At 37.8% G+C, this 19,621-nt stretch overlaps 1 protein-coding gene across 1 annotated transcript in view; it reads left to right on the forward strand.

The window, feature by feature from the left end:
- LOC146002428 (phenoloxidase subunit 1-like) overlaps positions 1-19,621 on the forward strand; it is a 38,078-nt gene that overhangs the window by 17,401 nt on the left and 1,056 nt on the right. Inside the window, exons 6-12 of the mRNA XM_083140253.1 lie at positions 302-452; positions 4,826-4,927; positions 6,064-6,231; positions 8,990-9,118; positions 14,453-14,641; positions 16,366-16,504; positions 17,782-18,017. Coding sequence (XP_082996379.1) covers positions 302-452; positions 4,826-4,927; positions 6,064-6,231; positions 8,990-9,118; positions 14,453-14,641; positions 16,366-16,504; positions 17,782-18,017 — 1,114 coding nt within the window. The remainder of the gene's footprint in view (positions 1-301; positions 453-4,825; positions 4,928-6,063; positions 6,232-8,989; positions 9,119-14,452; positions 14,642-16,365; positions 16,505-17,781; positions 18,018-19,621) is intronic.

The raw sequence follows: 19,621 nt of genomic DNA on the forward strand, positions 1-19,621 counted from the left end.
AAAGTAAAATAAAAATTATAGTTTTACGATTAAACTACTAATTTCATGGTCTTCTTTGATGAGATTTTCTTTGCCAAGCGTGAAATTCTTATTTAACCTTAGAATTAAAAGTTGCTCAAAGACAAAAATTGTAATCGGGATTCATTTTATGAGGGATTTGCATTCACCATTGTTTTTTCCCCTGTGATTTCTACCTCTCCCATTTGAAAATTTTGTTTTTCTTATCTTGTGATTTTTATTCTTGCTAGTACTGACTTAAATTTTTCCACAATGCTGAAAAAGTTATTGCATTTCTTTGCAGGTACAATACCGCTCGCATGTGTAACAACCTTAGGCGCACTGAGCCCCTGAGAGACTTCTCCAGTCCGGTCCCCGAGGCCTATTTTCCTAAACTAGACAATTTGAGAGCGAGCAGGACCTGGCCTTCAAGACCCAACAACATGATTCTCAGGGTACGTTGATTTTGCTTAGATTTGTCGAGCGAGATAAGTTTTCTTCATAATCTCGTATATATACAGAGTGTTCCACAAAGGGGTTTACACTATTTGAATGTTAATAACAGACAAAGTATTACAGATAATCTGATGGAACTTTTTGTATCTGGATCTGTCATGATTAGTGCTTGTTGCCATTCATTTGTTTTTCTTTAACTTCAGTTCAGTTGCCAGTTACGACAAGTAATTGGCAAGATGGCTGGGAACCTTTCCGTTCAGCAACGGAAGTGGATTTTAAAGTGTTTATATATATATATATATATATATATATATATATATATATATATATAAAGTAGAATTCAAGCTACTCCATTTCCAAGGTTTCTCTTTGATAGCCTATTAGTAGGGACGTGAAGTTTTAGTTCTATTTTCCCCTAAATTTCGATGTTATTTTTTACTCCAATTCGGTGTTACATGGTGTTTAGAGCAAAATTCGGTGTTATTAATGTAAAAACTAGGTTTTTTCCCCATGAATTTTTAGTGTTCCTTCTATGCTTAATATTTTCACATTGTCTTAGTTCTGGAAAATTGAGACAAGTTTTAGTTTTAATTACACAAAATTGTGGCTTACCTTTGTGAGAAATGACAAAATGTCTTCCATTTGAAAAACTATTTCGTCTCATCAGCCATTAAATATAAAATGTTTATTGAATGATAACATCCAAATCTTTGAACGCAATCATATAGGCTACATCACATTTACATAACAATGCCAAAAAATCCCTCTGCGACCTCAAAATACCGTTTTGTGTACACGCACATACAGGTTCCCTTACCCTGCAACATAACTGATGCTTCTCCCTCAAAATTTCCTACTTCCTACGAAATTTCCCTTCTGGGAAGATCCCCCCGAGCGAATTATATTTCAGGACTGTCAGTCATGTCTGTGCCAAACTGCAATAAATGAAGCGTGACAATCTCTTTTGAATCGAACTAACACCAGCTAGACTACAAATCACAGATGTAACAGCGCTTCCGGTACAGCGCTTTTTGAACATAGGAAGTGTTATCCACAGTTTATATAGCATATTTCGTGGCGTTTTTCGCGTCACAGTGTAAAATTCTGTGTTATTCTGAAAAATGGCATAATTCACGTTATTTCGCCATTCCGGCACACCAAAAACTTGCCTCCATTACCTACCCAAATACATTTTAAACACTTTATTTTCCTTTCCTCAACTTTTCGGTTTTATCGTTAAAACGAAAACTTCACGTCCCTACCTACTAGTAACGATCTGAACTAGTCCCTCCTAGTCTATCTAAGAAATAGACTTAGAGGCAAACTTTGACAAAATTTTTTGATGGATTCAGTTGCTTTATGTTACTTAACTTTCTGTCACTTCTTAATAATCGCGAAGATGAAAATGAATAGTGATGTGATGAAATGACAATCACGAACATGTCTGCGAAAATGCAGTCCTTGATGGATATGTGCATATGGGGAAGTGAGGTTGACAGTTGGGTGTGTTCAGAAATGATCACCCCTTACACTCTGACATGTTTTTGGCCTTTCCACAAGAGGAACAATCCGTATGCTATCATTATTATTATTATGAAAAATACATAGGAGCTACTTGTTCTGCATGCCTAGACAAGTTCTAAATCAAAGCAGTGGCGAATTAACTACTAGTGCAGAGGTTAGCTCCATGTCGTGTCACTATTTCAGATTGGAAACGTTTGGAAAACATATTTAGATAGAGACCTTTGTCCCGCAATGCTAGAAAAGCTTTTTCAAAACATGATACGTCGAACTGAAGCAAAAACTGGATAATGGCATTAATATCAAGTCAAATAGCATTTAAAAAACTCAAATATATGACAAGAAATTACGGATCAAATAGGGATCTTACCCGCTGGATTTATTGTCAATTTTTTATGTCTTGGAGAAGAGTGGTCGCCTAATTCTAGTTGTTAAGTGTAAGCTGATTTATGCATTTTAGATTGATTAGACAGTTTGGCTCTCAGCGCCTTCTAGCTCTTTATCCGTAGGAATGAATTATACACTATTATGAACAAAATGTTAATATATGAATTTGACTGTAATTCAAAAAGAAAATGGAAAAAAGAAAGAGTAAAGAGTAAGAATTTTATCAGCTATTTTAAATAGTCGAATCACTCAACAATGGTGCTGAAGTTCTAACTATGTCTGCAATACTGACAGTTCATATGATTGATGCACTCCTACGGACAGAGAGAACGGATAGAATAATATTATATATGCTTAATATATTGATTGTTTCATTGGTTAATTATATATTATATTCAATGCTTCATGAATAATACCTTAGTGTCTAGTGAGGGTCGCGGACATAAGATCACTGGCAAAATTCTCACCGGCAAGAAGCTCACCGGACATAAGCTCACCTATATTAATGCAAAAGCTCATCGAACATAAGCTCACTACAAATAATGCAATTGTATTATAAAATAATAATTAATGTAATAAATACTACAATATTTTTATTCCCCAGCCTTCACATAAGTTGTTTCTCCTCTCTTCTCCGTTAAGAGTAGCTCCGTGCAGATTGCACATTTCCTTAAGAAACAGAGGAGGGTATCTCTTGAATCTCTTGAGGGTGCCTGGTCGCAATCAGCCTTAAGCCCCCTAGAACGATGCACCGGTAGCCCAACGATTCATGCACGCGTAGTCCCACAAACCATTTACGCATTGCCCCACAAACCATTCACGCATAGCCCCACAAACCATTCACGGTAAGGTTAGGTTAGGTTAGGCAAACATACTTAAAATTTTGGGTCGTAGTAATATCAGAAATATATAAAATCGCTCCAAAATGAATACATAACATGATGAAATCGCAATAAAACAAGGATATCGGAATCGTGTAAATATATAATTTTATATAAAAATGTAAATAAAATAATTATAAATAAAATTATATGTTTTATATGTAAGTGAGCTTATGTTCGCTATTGGTGCGCTTTTGTCCGCACTTGTAATATAAGACTGGCAGTGAGCTTATGTCCGGTGAGCTTTTTGCCGGTGAGCTTATGTCCGACACTCGTCTAGTGAAGAGTGAAGCCTATTACTTTCAAGTTCCCTTGCAGACCACTATTATGGCTGTTTTTTGTGCTTTTAAAGCAAAATTAGGCATTGTATAAAAATAATATATAATCTTATATACGTGAAACACAACTACTGTCAAATGGGGCGAGTAACACGAAAATTATACGCGAGGAACACTTTGTCCTTTATAAATGTACTGAAGGTATACCAAAGACATTCCAAAATATTAGGGGGGGCAAATACGTCAGAATTTTCGTGACGAAGTTACCCCAGCAAATGAGTTAACTTCGTCATCTCTGCTTACGTTCCTAGCAGGTCAAAATTACCCCCATGAAGATGTAAGATCGTCACGCTTCCGCGACCATTTTTCCCTTTCCGATCAGTCGTAAAGCCTCCTGCACCTGATCGGAGCTATAGTTCTCATATTTCCGACCACAAACGACCTTCTTATTTGTCCTTGGCATCGTGCACGAGAAAATGCCGCAAACAGCGCCAAAGCACAATGCACTTGCACACAACACACTTCCTCCCTTGATTTCCGCTCCACAACTGCACGCGTGTGGCTTCACACTCCCTTTGTTCCACCAGCATGTGGCTCCTACCGACATCTATCGGTCTCATGACGAAGTTACCCTCAAAGACGAAGTTAGCCCGTTTGACGGCATATATTCAGATGCTGACCACTTAGTGTAGCTTGAAAGGCGCACTCAAAGCAGGTGAATGACTAATACAGAAAAAAAAGAAAAGAAAAAAAAAACTTTTGGTGTATTTTATGTAACCTTGAAGGAAAAAAAGTACAGTAGCATTTAATTGCGTTTCCCCCTTTATCTTCGGTAGCTTAAACCACCGAACAACGGGTTTTATCGAATTATTCAACTAATCTCTTGTAATTTATGAAAAAAAAACCTTTCATTTTAAGAGTGAAAGTAATTTTTAGGTAATTCTTCAAAATGTTTAGGTCATTTTGAAATAATTTTAACGTCATTCTATAAATATTCTTTTCTTTAGATTTTTAGGTAGTCAACTTCCGGGCCCAAGTCATAATGGACAAGATTCTTGCGTATTCTCACCTTTACTTAGAGCCATATTTGCTACTACTGCCTCCTAACGGCAATCCATGGTAACTATGAGCCCTTGCGATTCCCCACAAAACTTGGAGAGTTTGGCCGTTCTATCGGCATCAGAACTTCCACTATCCGTTGCATAGTTTATCTATCTGTGGTGAATTCCTAAAACAATTCCCCCTTTTGAATTACGGCGTACTATTTACTATGTATTGTTAATATTTTTGTTCTTGTTTCCTCAGAATATCAATCGTCCCAACGACATGTTAACTTTCACAATTAACGATCTCAACCAATGGAGAGAGAGAATCCTCACCTCCATTCGACAGGGAGCATTGACGGATGTAAGTATGGCGTTTATTGGTTCACAACGAAACAAAATTATCACGAATTCCTAGATATTTATTTCATTTTAAATTCAATTAGGTATTATAGTATATAAACACACACAATGCTTTTTTCTAGCGGTACCCAACATTATGTCATATGTACAGTGGATCCATTAGTATTACAGTACAAATTGTCCATCACCATGTTCGTGCACTCTATTTGAAACAATAAGAGCTTCACGAATTAAAAGAAAACTCAAAACAAGCTGTTGACGACGTCTGCACCAGCATACATAAAAACCCATCGCTTAAAAACACACAGGATGTAAGAGAAAAATTAATGAAAATAGTCATGGACAATTTGCACGGTAATACTCATGGATCAAACTGTACCTGCATCTTTTAATGGGTGAGAATATAAACTAATAATGTCTTATTTGAACGAAGATGTGTGCGTGTTTGCGTAGCTACATGAACGCACGATTATTTGTGAATAGAACTACAATATTTTGAATGGTGTTTTCATGGGCGATTGCAGAAAATTTTCCAAAGGGGAGTGTCGAAGTCGAAAAGCTGATTATGTAAATATTTTAGTATTAAGTATTATTAATTGTAATACAGCGCGCCATTTTGCTGTTGATCTCTCCATGAAAACAGTCCAGTCAAGGTCAAAGCTTCCCCTTGCCTCCTCCACACCTCTGGCCCTCCAGGGTTGCCACACTTCTTCTAAGCTGTTCGGTCGACACTTCGCGCTATGACGTATGCGGATGATTTCGTCGGTTGAAATTGTTGCGTATTGGCAACACTGTAGGTGAGCGGCGTGACCTTGATTGGACTGTTTTAATGACTTTAGCTTTAGTAGTTACTCTCGTCGATGTAGTAGTTCAGACACGAAAGAAAGAAAAAGAAAACTTCATGTTAACGACGGTAAAGCGTTCCGTTGGGTAAAATTTTCCATTTCGGACCCTGAGGAAGACCAAATATGGCATGGATGAAGGGAACTTGAAACATGATTAAAGAGATAGGACTTTCAGACAAGCGTGGAATGAAACGGAACGAAGATGTACCGCACACAGTGCAATCTGCAAAGTAAATAAAATCTATGAAGTAAAACTATGGTAGAAATTATAATATTACTTTCTTCCTTTCAGAAAAGTGGTAAGCAGGTGAAACTGACTGAGGAAAACGGGATAGATCTGATAGGAAACCTAGTGGAAGCCAGCCCGGTGTTGTCCCTGAACATAGACTTCTACGGAGACTTTCACAACAATGGACATGTTGCACTGGCTTTCGTTCACGATCCGGACTACAGATATTTGGTTAGTTGAACAATGGGCTGAAGCCGATGTAATAAATCCTCATACCACCTCATATTTCCTTGTATACTGTCATTACTTATTTCCAGAACTTCGATCTAATACTTTCACTCTCTTACATCCTATCCCATACAAAGCCTTACAATATGGAATAGCGGAAGACTTTAAAAAAATTCTTCTCCTTACAGATTCGCTGAGTGTTCTTCAAGCATTATCTACATCCTATCCCAAATTATGTCACCAATCATATCTTATTATTTTAATTATTCAACAAATTCAACTTGCTTGCAAAAGAAACATTGACATACAATTCAGTTATGTCAAAGCACATGATATTAATGTAGGAAATGATAGAGTGGACATATACGCTAAACAGGCCAGAGATTTACAACTCATAAGTTTCAATAGGTTAATGTATACTGATTTATTACCACGAGTAAAAATCAAACTTATGGAACAATGGAATGAATGGTGCAAAGATCAATTTAAGTTTGTGGGCAACACATATAGATGGATTGCAGAATTTAAATCTAAAGTCCCTTGGTTCAATTCATACACACTCCCACGGCAAGTCATAGTTTTTATTAATAGATTAAGAACAGGACACGTACGTACACCAGCACATTTAGCAAAAATAAAAATTAAAACTCAAGAAAATTGTAAATGTGGCAATAATAATCCTGATGCTCAACATTTAATTCTAGAATGTCCAATCTATTCAGTACAACAAATCATACTCTACAAAGGTTTTCAACGTTTAAAAATTCCATTTCCAATATCACTATCATCCATTTTAACAGATTTATCCCCTTCATTAATATGGATGCTGTATGCATATTCTCGAAAATGTAGACTTGAAATATAAAGTGATTTTTAAGAAACAGCAAAATGGACAAAAAAAAGTGAATTATTTATAATAATTGTTAAATATTTGTGATTCCGATTAATTTGTGAGACTAACTGCCAACTTTAGAAGAAAACATTAAAAGAAATTAAAAAAAACAACAATAACGATGTCCAAAGTCGACAAGATAATGCTGACAGGGACAAAAAAAAAGAAGAAGAAGAAGAAGTAGTTGAACAGCATATTAACACTTGTATTTTTATACAACATTGAGCTAATCACGGCGATGAGGATGAATGATGATTACATAAAATTGATGAAGGGATTCCGAGACGTATGTCTAAGCCAGGAATCAAACCCAAAAACTTCGATAACGAGATGATGATATATTCTATGTTATTTGTTGTGGAGTGCCGAATAGGATGGTAATCTACCAATTTATCGTATGCTTTGTCTATTTTATGCATTGACTCCAAAATGTGCGTTTACGCAAAGAATTCGAAAATTTTATTTTGTCTGTCATGTCTAAAATATATACATTTTATGTTCTCTCCCAATGAATTTGTGTTTTTTGTGCTAAAGATGAAATTATGTTCTTTTTGTGATTTAATACTTCGCAGATTGCATTGCAGCGATATGGTCGGCACTCCTACCGAGTTTGGCTGACTTCTAAGCAGCAGAATTTTTTTTTACATAAAAATCGGCTCCCTAGGTATTATACATTCAATCCTTATGGCCCAATACGAGAGGGTAATGTAAAGTTTTTCCAGATTAATAAATTTCCTGCCTTTACTTTTCTTCATGTTGGTCCCCCGGAAAAACGTAAAATCGAGGTTCCACTCTGTGTGTTTATATTTTTTGGAGCTTGACACGTTCTTTCAGTCAAAAGATTGTCATGATTATTTAACTAAAACACAATAAAAATGATCACATGAAGGCTCGTAGCATTCAGGTGATGCCTCTCAGGATATTGGATGATAATATTTCTTGTTTGTTCGTTGGTCAAATAAAAATCAAAGTCAAGTTTTCACTAAGAGAAAAGAGGTATATTTTACTTCTTAGAAAAAGAAATACTTATGTGTATAAAATCCATTTCACTCAAAGAAATAACAGCTTCTTACAATTCAACTTGACCACTCTTTAAAACTCAAAGCCCGAACTAAAAGTAAAGACAAAAGACAATCGTAATTCCCACGGGAACAGCTCATACAAGATATGTACATAAAGGTCAGTCACTATCCTGACATTATCAGTGATATCTTTAAATATTAAATACAACAAGAATTACAAAATTAATAACATAGATTAATATTAACAACAATAAACATTTGTAAAACGAGATAGGTATTTAGGAAAGAACAATAAATATTAGTACAATGGGAAAGGACGTGTCAAGCTTCAGGAAAACATCCCTGTGTAACTTGTGCAATTTTTCACACCATGAAGTTAATGAAAAATTGAATAAGTATGATTATTTTCAATATGTAAATGTGCAAGACTATATTCCTAAGATGCGTATTTAATTTTTTATACAAAGGAAAATTTGCAGTAAATTTAAGAATTGTATTAATGAATGATCATAATTATTCCGATACTTCTGAAGTGACCAACATTGGCTGGTTGGCGTTCTAACTGAAATGTGTGGTTTAACGAAGATCAGAACATGTGTTTAAGTCTTTATCGTGAACAAAATATTAATAGTGCTGTAATAATTTCAAAACCAGGAAAAAAACCAACGTTTTGTGCACATAAATATTTTCATTGTCAAGTTAATTTCTGTAGAAGTAATCCTAATAGCAGTATACATATGTCAAACTTGAAAATTGATTTGGAAGCCGGAAAGTTCTGAAGCTTCGTCATTGACATTAGCCTTAATTCAAACGCTGTAATACTACAACGACACCTTTCTTGTTACAGGAAGAAGGCAGTGTGATGGGTGCCACAGAGACGGCGATGAGAGATCCTATATTTTACAGATGGCACACCATGATCAATGATATATTCAAAGAACACAAGAATCTCCTTTCACGCTATTCTGCGGATCAGGTTGCTATTTTTATTCGCTACTCAGAAAATAGAATGAATGAGTTAAAACTTTTGGGTGTATCTGCACATGTGACCATCTTGCACCCTTCAATGTGTACGAGGATAATCCTCTTATCTATATAAAACACTTACCTTAAAAAGTGGTTGTAAGAGTCCCTTGAAAAGGTTATAACTGCAAGATTGTAATGGGACATACACAACACATCAGTGGCGGCGATTGGGTTCCAAAACTAGGGGGGCAAGGTGCCAAAACTGGAGGGTGGGACAAGAGAGCTCACCTTCCCTCGTAGATAAGGTTTAGCATAGTGCGGGGCCAAAAGTGGCAAACAGTTGGGGGCAATGCCCCTCTTGCCCCAAAATCACCTAAAAATGAAAGGAGAGACTAAAAACTTCGTCAGAAACAATGTAAGAGGCCCGCTCTTTGCAAAAGGCTAAACACATTTCTTAAAACACTATCATCGTCTCCCAACATGCAGGGGCGGCGCCAGAAATTTTCGACCGGTTGGGCAGAAGTTGTATATTGATAGATTAGGGTGGGCAGATATAAATGTAAATATATATATATGCATGTAAGACACATATATGTACGACATGCATGCATATGTATCCCCTTCTCTCTAACACTCCCGAGTTCCCTTCTGTTTTCCCTTTCCTTTTCATCTTTTCTGTTTTACTCCATAATACCTTCTTATATCATTCTTTCAAAGTTTGTTACATCTTTCTCCCTTTCACTTTCTCTCGTTCCATTCTTCAAATGCTTCTCTTAACTGCCATGCACAACACATCACATGTATGTGTGTGTGTGTGTTTGGTATCTTCCCTCTTCCTTTTCTAATCTATTCTCACATCTTGTTCTACTTCTTTGTCTCCGATGGACACAATTACTTCAAGGAAGTGTTTGTGTGTGCGCAGCCATACATTCTAATCACATTTTGTCCTTCAAGTGCAAAAATACAAGGCTCATACCTACTCCACTGATACTGATAAAAATTGTGTTTAAACCCATGTTCCTGATCATATTATTTTCATCATATGAGATTTTGACTGAAACTTGGGGGTTAATGACCACTCTTCTTGGCTTACAAGGTTATTACAACTGACAAATGTATCTGAATGTTTTCAATACCGGCTATCAGGTGCCAAAACCTTTGGGCAAGGACAGTTTACTTCTTTGGTAGCATTAAGAGGCCATACTGCGGGTGCAACAAGTAGCAAAATGTGCGGGGGAACTTCCCCCCTTGCTCCTCCTAATCGCCGCCATCGGATATTTGGATTAAAAGTTATGTCTTATTGGGAATGTAAACACACACACATGGAAAAACCAATTCTTTTTTCATTCTGCATAAAGTATCCCCAGGCTTATGAAATGCTATTTTGACAAAAGATCGCCCAAAAGTAATAGTCAAGTAACATTGAAAATCTGTTAGCTAAGTAGTTATTCTGTTTCTGAAGTAATCTTCGTTAATAATGCGGGAGAAGTGTAGTGTTGTCCACGGGATGAGACGGGACAGGCTTTTAAAAATTCGAGACGAGACGAGATTGACCATGTGTCATGAGACAAACGAATATTTTCGAGACGGGACAGCATTTCCACGAGACTTCCACGAGACGAGACATGCCAAAGTCTCGTCTCGTGGGCAACACTAGAGAAATGATACACGTAGGGTTAGATGAACACATACACTGAGGTAACAAATAGTTTACATTTTGTAGAATGTGATTTTGGACACAAGGAGTTCATCGAAATTGGTCACTATACCGGTAACTTTTCGAAAGCGCTCAAATGTCAACCTCTATCCTGAGCAGTATACCTGGAAACTTTAATCTTGCAGGCGAACGAGTCTCTGGCGCCTGGAACCACAGTCAAAATAATAATTTGTGGAGGGTTGTATATTCAATGGCTGCGTGTATTTGTTTTCGTCTTCGTCACTTTCACCTAATCACCATTGAACCTCATCGTCGCCATTAGCCGAAATTAGCAGAAAAGTGACTTCACATAGAACAAATCAGTCGAATCAGCAACAACTTACTCTTCCAAAAGTGGAGTTTCATTAGTTCATACCACTTCGAAAGTTGTGGTGGTAGTTTCAATTTCACAGTGTTTCATTGTTGGATCAAGGCAGCTAACTCCGTGATAAATAACGTTGTTTTCCGAAAGTCTCAAATATTGTCTCTGGTAATACACCCTCTTAAATGAACTCATCTTCTATTATCATAATATAACACGTTCCCTGTGAATTCTTTCTGTATATATTTTTTTTCTCCAATGGCATAACGTTGTCGCCTTATAATGAAGAGGTTCATCTACTGCCCCCTCTCCTGGTGGAAGCACAATGCACACTGGTTCAGACTCCACTTTAAACTGTACGTTTAGTCCCGATTAGCCTATCTGAGCATAAAAGTCGACTTAAAAACAAATAGACAAAATTTTCTTATGGATACTTCGTGACATACCTTTTCTTCTTTACTTCATCTGCATCTAAAGATTCTGTTGATCTTTTCGGGTAAACCTCTGATGCTTCTAAAGTTTAAACCATTCTCATCATGACTGATTAGTTCTCTGACGCTCTCAAAACAAAGCTTTCCTTCTTCTCTTAATTCTACGTAAGTTAATCACAAGAAAAATCGCATGATTACGTAACTGATAGGCAAAATTTATGTGTGGAATTAGGATTTCTAAACAGAATTAGCCACCCATTATCAATTCAATAATTCTGTTGCTATTTCCAAACCCATAACTGTTACAACAAAATTAATATACCTCGGTATTATAGTGGTTATTGTGATTGCTTCTTATTAGTAGAATGAATTTCAATGTAGACCTAATTCAAAAGTCGAAATAATTTATTGTGTTGCTGGAGGAAGCAACGCTGAGGTTTTTATTTGTTTATTTAGAGATTAATTTAATCATACGCAGGCCGGGATTTATATATGTGAAGACCCGGAGCTTACAACACCAAGACCTCACCCCAAACCCCTCCACAGTTTCAGTTATATCTATTCGCCAAGCTACATGAGGTGGTTAGTTATACGTTTATCTACATTTTGCATTTGCATAATCTTGTGCCTCCTAAGCCCACTAGCTGCTTCTAATCATAGAAGTATTCAATTGGTCACAGTTTTCTTGTTTCAAGATCTCTAGTAATTTATTGCTTTCTAATGACAAAGTTAAATCAGCTTCTTATGGGATGATGATATGTGAACATTTCTAGTATAGATAATATTCGTTAGTAAAATATACATGTAATGAACACCAGAATACACTTATTTATTGCAACATTCACATATCTCTAAGTATGTGTACTTAGTGAATTTGATTGGGTGGGCAATCGGGTGGGCACAGGAATTTTTGGTTGGGCTCTTGCCCACCCGTGCCCACCCCTGTCGCCGTCCCTGCCAACATGGATGACAGAGAGTTGGGAAGATCAAAATGGAACACCAACGAAATTAATATTAATTTTGTTTCTTCTCTTATACAGTTACTTCTTGTCGTGCATCTCCTTGTATTATAAGTAATGTAAAGTCTATGTTAGGCTTGTAGAATAGAAAGGCGAAAATTTCATCCCATTCAAAAAGACGAAATAATCAATTTTTGCATTTTGTGAGATGAAAATTACATGCCTTTACTGGCTATACGATGTACAGACACATTTTTCCGTGAGAATAAGTTCAAATTATTCTGTAGAAAAATATGCAAGATTTGACAGTCCTATGCTAGAAATATTATTGAAAATACTGCGATTACTATCACCATAGCAAATTGACTTATGAAGGTTACCGGAACCTTTTCGCCAGAAAAAAATACTCTGTATGTGTATGCGTACATATTTTATATTATACACTACTCGCAAGAAGTTTGGAATGTTGTTATATTAGGCATCAGGTGATAGGCACAGCCTATGGTGTACCTGTCTATCTGCTGCACGTTCTTGTGTTTTCGTCGACATATGCCACCGTGCCTATCACCTATTGCCTAATATATAACAATATTCCAAACTTGTTGTGAGGAGTGTATACACACATTAGTCGATTCCTATATGTTCACCAATGTCCTCCTCTGTGGCTGTGCGGTCTAAGACGCTGTGCTTTGGACTCCGACTGCGGGACGGCATGGGCTCGAGTCCGCCTGGGTTCAGTGTCTGGGTTCTCGGCCTGTGTATAGAACAGGTGGTAACCCACATCGTGAGGAAATTGGGGAGCTACGAGTGAGTAGCGTAACCCGGTCTCGGAAATTTCCTATAACAGCTGGGGGTTCGACGTGCTGACCCCACGTCACCCCATTACCGGTTGAAGATCTCTACACCTCTAGGTAGGATTGTGGAAGGAGACTGGCAGTCGGGAGATAGGCCAAGGCCCTTCCAGGGCTGTCGAGCAACGGATTATTATTTTATTTTCACCAATAATGAACAGACATACTCTATTACCATAATTTTAAAGAGTGTTACACAGACTTTAAATGCATTCGATGTGCTCTCAACGTGTGACAGGGCAGATGTCCAGGCAGTACTCCAGTTCTCACCAAACCTTCACAAGCATGTTGTGTGTGACGTTTTCGATCGATGGTGGTCTCCTCGGTCGCCAGACCTCATAGTAAGCGATTTCTTTCTGTGGGGTTTCATGAAAGACAATGTTTACGTTCCTCAACTTCCATAGACACTGTCAGAATTGCAAGGGTGCATTGACACCGCCGTTGGGAACGTCACACAAGACATGCTTGAGAGGGTTTGGTGAGAATGGGAGTACTGGCTAGACATCTGCCCTGCCGCACGTTGAGAGCACATCGAATGCATTTCGGGACAGTACAAAACTTCAAACATCCCTCGTTCACATGGTGGTAATATCATGTCTGTCTGTTCAATATTAGTGAAACTGTAGTATTATAAAATCGTCCAATAATTTGTGGATACGGTGTGTGTCTGTGTGTATGTGTACATACATATATGTATATATATATGTGTGTGTGTGTAGATAAATATATTGAAGGATGTATTCAACTCTTATTTAACGTAGAGGCGTCATCACCAATATTCTCGCACTTCTTTACATCTGACGTACTGATTCAAGCACCATAACTAAGAAAATATTATTTTTTTTTACTTGAAACTTTAAGCTACAAAATGACGTTGAGGATTTCTTATTTTTCTAAAATTAAAGTGACAAGCACATATGCACACACGTACAGTCAAACACACATACAGATATATACATGCATAACTCATGTACAAATTTACAGCAAAAGTTCCTCTAAATGGAGTATATTATTAGGTGCAAGAAATCTGGGAAATAATTTCTCTACATAAAGTAAATTGACCGTATAAATGCAACTTCTTCCAGATGGATTTCCCTGGAGTGAGGGTGAACTCCGTGGAGATAACCAACTCTGCAGGTCGCAGGAACACTTTGGCCACCTTCTGGCAACAGAGCGACATAGACCTTAGCTTCGGAGTGGATTTCATGAGAGACGGACCAGTGCTTGTGCGTTACACCCATCTTCAGCACGAGAACTTCGTGTACAATATAACAGTAAGTTCAGTAAAGTTTTTTTCATTTGTATAATTAGACACAAACGATACGAACCATTTTCTAAAAATCTTTATTTGCGGGGGAGAGGTGTTATCCAACAATTGGTGGACGAATGTGAATTTGGTTTTGAGGTTGATATGCATATCATGTCCACATGATCTTTATCCTCTGTTGCGGAGTGGTTAACACAACGCGCTACGACGACAGGGGTCCGTGTTCGAATCTCAACTTGGGCATGAGTGTACTTTGTGAATGCGTAACAGTATCTTATAAATCAAAGAATCTTCATCAAGCATAAAAGTTGTTAAACCTTATCACTAGCCGTTGTACTCCAAGGTATTTCAAGAATGCTGCGTCAGTAGTTAATCAATCTTCCTGAAATTGATATTGCATACAAGTGGTCATGTTGCTGGCTAAAAGGTATTATAAAGTAATGCGTCAGTAACGAGGAAGACAAGAAAGGATAATAAAATTGAGTACAACGGACGGTGATTAGAAAGTCGTCGGTGAGTTATCGAGCAGGCGGTCAGTTTTGCCTGAGGAAAGAGAGGAGAAACTGGAGAAGCTTGGTGAACGTTTGTAGAGCTGTACATTTGAGTTTCTCTACGACGAAACCTTCATCAACCATTGATAGGTAATCATCCTTATATCTAACCATGTGTGATCCGGATTGGAAAGTGTAAAATCCAAGTGGTTGTGTATTTGCCATTCTTGTGTGTGTGATACACCTCTCGCACTCCACCGTCTGGCTATCGGTGAGAGGCGAGTGCTCGTGTTGCAGAGGATCAATGGTGCTCTGAATTACATCACCCATTGGGACACCTAAAGGTCTCTAGTTCGTTCCTTCGGGTACGTTACGAATGTCCCTTCGTCAGTTTAATCGTATAGTTACAACTTCGCGATTAGCCCAAAGTGACAGAAATGTGAAGTAAAATAAGTCAAATCGATTAAACGGAAGTTCAAGGTAGCGCGATCGACTTAACTGCTGACATATTTTCTCTGAGCTTATTTTTTCTTCAAGAAAATACACCAGATGCAATTTCTCTTCATTATTGATTGCTATTGAAGTCTTTGTAAAGGCAGGTTGACATTTGTAGAGAGTGATTGAGGTCTCGCAACGGGGCCGTGCGGTCCAAGGCGTCATGCTTTGGGTTCAAACTACGGGACGCGCGCAGGTTCGATCAATTTGGAAAAAAATAATGGTTATTCTAAAGTTGGCAACTTGTTTTCTTAGGAGTTTGCAACCTGGCTGCCGTTGGAATGGCAACGTGATTTCCTTGAAGACGCCACGAACGAGCAAAAGTGAGCGTGTCTAACCAGCTACGTATAGACGACATTTGCGTAGGCCTAGTCTTATCCCTTCCTCCAAAGCCCGAGACCACGTGGGAGACAGAGTCCAGATCTTGGACTAAGCACACATATACCTCCAATACATTTACTGGAATTTCACCCCACAGCAAAATTTTCAAATGCCGCGTTGGATGAAACTAAAGCAGTTCACAGTTAAGCTGAGGCAAACCCTCCATCTTTATTTCATTCGCATCATGAGGATGAATGATGAAATGGATATTGCGTCAAACACAATGAAGTATCAATACACCTATCTCCTCCCCTCGACATAGTGAAAAAATCACCTGATACTTTGGAGAGTTCTTACAATGTGAAGTTATACAATTACATGATTCTCACCAGAGCTTTTAACAAAAAAGCCCGATTCTTTGCAGGTGGAGAACAGCTCTGGTATTGAGCTGCGTGGAACAGTGAGGATCTTCCTGGCCCCGAAGAACAATGAAGAAGGTCGGCCCTTGTCGTTCAACGAACAAAGAGAATTAATGATGGAGATGGACAAGTTTGTAGTTACACGTAAGTTTTTAACCTAATTCGTCGTAGATTGTTTATCTACACGGTAGAGCTTATGATCACAGCCTCACTGAACATTGCAGCGGTGTGAAAAGAAAATGTGCTACCGTCCATTTGTACTATACCAAGTTTCATGATGACATCTACAATACGAATTGTAAAAAGGCAATTTGTTATCGTTACATTTTCTGATCTTGAAAAGTTTCTAGGTTCAACGGTAAACACCCTGTATCACATTACAGTGGAAACCCGATTTTACGTTGCCGGGTTTTGCATTTTTCCGCATTCCGCATTCAATCCTCGAGGTCCCAATAGAGAAAAGTGTCAAAAATTTCCCTGTAATTTCAGTTTCTTCAACTTTGTTCCGTGAAAAACGTTATGAAATGTACTAACCACAGAGCTGAATGGATTTGCGCGCGAACATTGGATTTTGTCAAAGCTCACCACTGGACAAATGAGGGCCTCCAGTCCCGGCCTGCGCGTGCACTTTGTTTTGATTTCTCTTCATCAGTTTCATGTAATCATCATTCATGCTAGTAAGGTAGAGAGCAACGTAAATAAGAAAATATACAATTAAGAAATAATTTGATGAAAGTTATTAGCAGACTTCCAAGTATATATAGTCGATATAGTCGTCGTCGATTGTTGGCTCACACCGCGTATTTCTTAACGATTTCTAGCCAAAGGTACCGAGATCTAGTATTATTATAAATGTTTCAACACATTGAAATCGTTCGCTCTCTTTAGAAAGTTATGTCCTTCATTATCACTTTTAATGCTGTTGTCCTTTCTGTTTCTATTGTATTACGAGGTCTTGCTCTAAGTAAATAGAGTGATATAACGTCAATAATAAAACAAATCCATGCATAGGAACAACAAAAAATGGATAACCATGATAACTGTCTCAGCTGATTGATAAACAAATCCATATTCCAGTGTATTACTAATCAATCAGTATGCTCTGTTCTCTGTAATAATGAATTCAATATACACAATATTGTTGCAAGAAAGCAGATTGGTTGTTAGAGATGCAGCTGCGCGTAGGAATATAGTGCGCATAATAAAGCCACATCACTCAACTCAATGTAGTTGCTATATTGAAGTTGTTGAACCTTATAATATGAGTTCTACAGCTACGACCGATGTATTCATGGGCAAAATAACACCAAAATTAATGCATAGGAAAGGAACTATTTTTCAGAAGTGGCATGCTTCTGTTTACATAAACTTAGTTCTTGCAGTGAATGGAGACTGATTTTTTATTGGTTCTTCTCTTTCAGTCCCGGCCAATCAGAGAGCAACGACGGTGACGCGTCGTTCGGAAAATTCCTCGGTGACCATCGCCTTCGGGAAGACGTTCCGAGATCTGTCTACCCAGCCGGCCACAGCGGAGGAGGTGGATAAGTTCAACTTCTGCGGCTGTGGGTGGCCTCACCACATGCTGGTACCAAAGGGAACCTCGCAGGGATACCCATGCGAGCTGTTCGTCATGGTGTCCAATTGGCAGAACGACAAGGTGAGCAGCAATGACTTTCCTTACCTAGCGGCATAGGTGGCGTCAGGGGGTTGGTAGATATGTTCAGAGTATAATCCTGTGTGTATTATAACTATTGTAATTTAACTTGCATTCAAAATTTACTGAAATTACCGATTATTTCTTGCTTGAGTCTATTCTACTTTTCCGTTATCTATATTTTGCTTACACACAATATTACCGTATACAGTGAAACCCCGATTTTACGTTCCCGTATTTTATATTTTCTCGCATTATGCATTCAATTCTCATTGAAGAAGTTTGCTTTGAAGTCCACTTTATTCACAGGCTAATCGGGACAGGACCTATAGTTTAATGTGGGATCTGAACTACTATGTGCCTCCACAAGGTATAGGGATGCCTCGAAAATATTTAGTTGTTTCAGCGACTAGTCAGAGACTGTTTTCGCAACTGCTCAAGTCCAGTTTTCGAACCTATCACCAATGCATGGTGTGAGCAAGGGGCGTTAGCGATAGATCTAGGTTGAGATGACGTCATCAACATGCTTGTTGGTTGGAAGCTACAGGATTGGTGGCTCGCTCTCAAGCTGCACTTGGAAAACAGCCAGATATGTCTAGGAAATAATGATACCCTACAATCCATGTCTTTGTGTGGGGCGCTAGATTTGCATGCTTGAGAGTATTGCTAGACAGATAAATGTTTCTATGTAAGCTGATGACTAGGGCTAGGATTTTGATGCAAATGCATCCTTTTTTGGTAAGGCAGAAACGTTGCATAACTACATAGGAACGTGTTTTACATGCAAGTGAATAGATTGGGATGCCTTTGTTAGGGCATTTTTTTTTTTGCATTTTTTGACCCTTTTTGGAGTAAAGGTCATTTTTTAAACTTTTTGAACCGTTTAAGTCATTTTTCGGCCTTTTAAAAGTCATCTTAAGCATTTTCTCCATTTTGGTGAAAGAAGGGGCATTTTACATGCAAATGTAACCCTTTGAAGGAGAGAGGTTCCCGACTCTCTCCTCATTGCCTTCAGCACAGTTCGGAATGCCTGTGTTTAAAGAAACAAAGAAATTCTGTTCCATATTGTTGATACAAGCTGTTGTGTAACAATTAAGCTCAAGCAATGTGATTTCCCGCTCTATCAGTAAATACATTGTCGTCGAACGGATTATTGTTCAAATAAAAGGGGTACAAAGTTTTGTGCTCTGTATCGGACATTTTGTCAGGGAAACAATTTGCACTCCATGGAATTGAAAGTGACTTAACAGCAAGTGATATTGTTCCTTTCAAGTCAAGTTCATTGGAAGTCGAGAGAAGTTTTCCCACGTCCAAGGCACTCTTGTCCGACAACCGACAATCATTCATTTTGGAAAATTTACATATGATTTTTATTGTGTGTGTAAAGTGTAAAAGATGACAAAAAGTGAACTTTCTTACTTGTACTACCATACGCAATGAACATGTGATAGATACTGTAACGTTAATTTGTAATTTGAATTTCTCTTGGTAGTTTATAAATTTGTTTTACAAATCTTTCAGTTTCATTTTTCTAAGTTTATAGGGCATTTTCTTGAATTCATTCTGTCATAAATGCATTTTCTAATGGTCATTCTTTGGCAAATTTA

The sequence above is a fragment of the Lepisma saccharinum genome, chromosome 18 (assembly GCF_977018435.1).
Source record: "Lepisma saccharinum chromosome 18, izLepSacc3.1, whole genome shotgun sequence".
NCBI lineage: Eukaryota > Metazoa > Arthropoda > Insecta > Zygentoma > Lepismatidae > Lepisma > Lepisma saccharinum.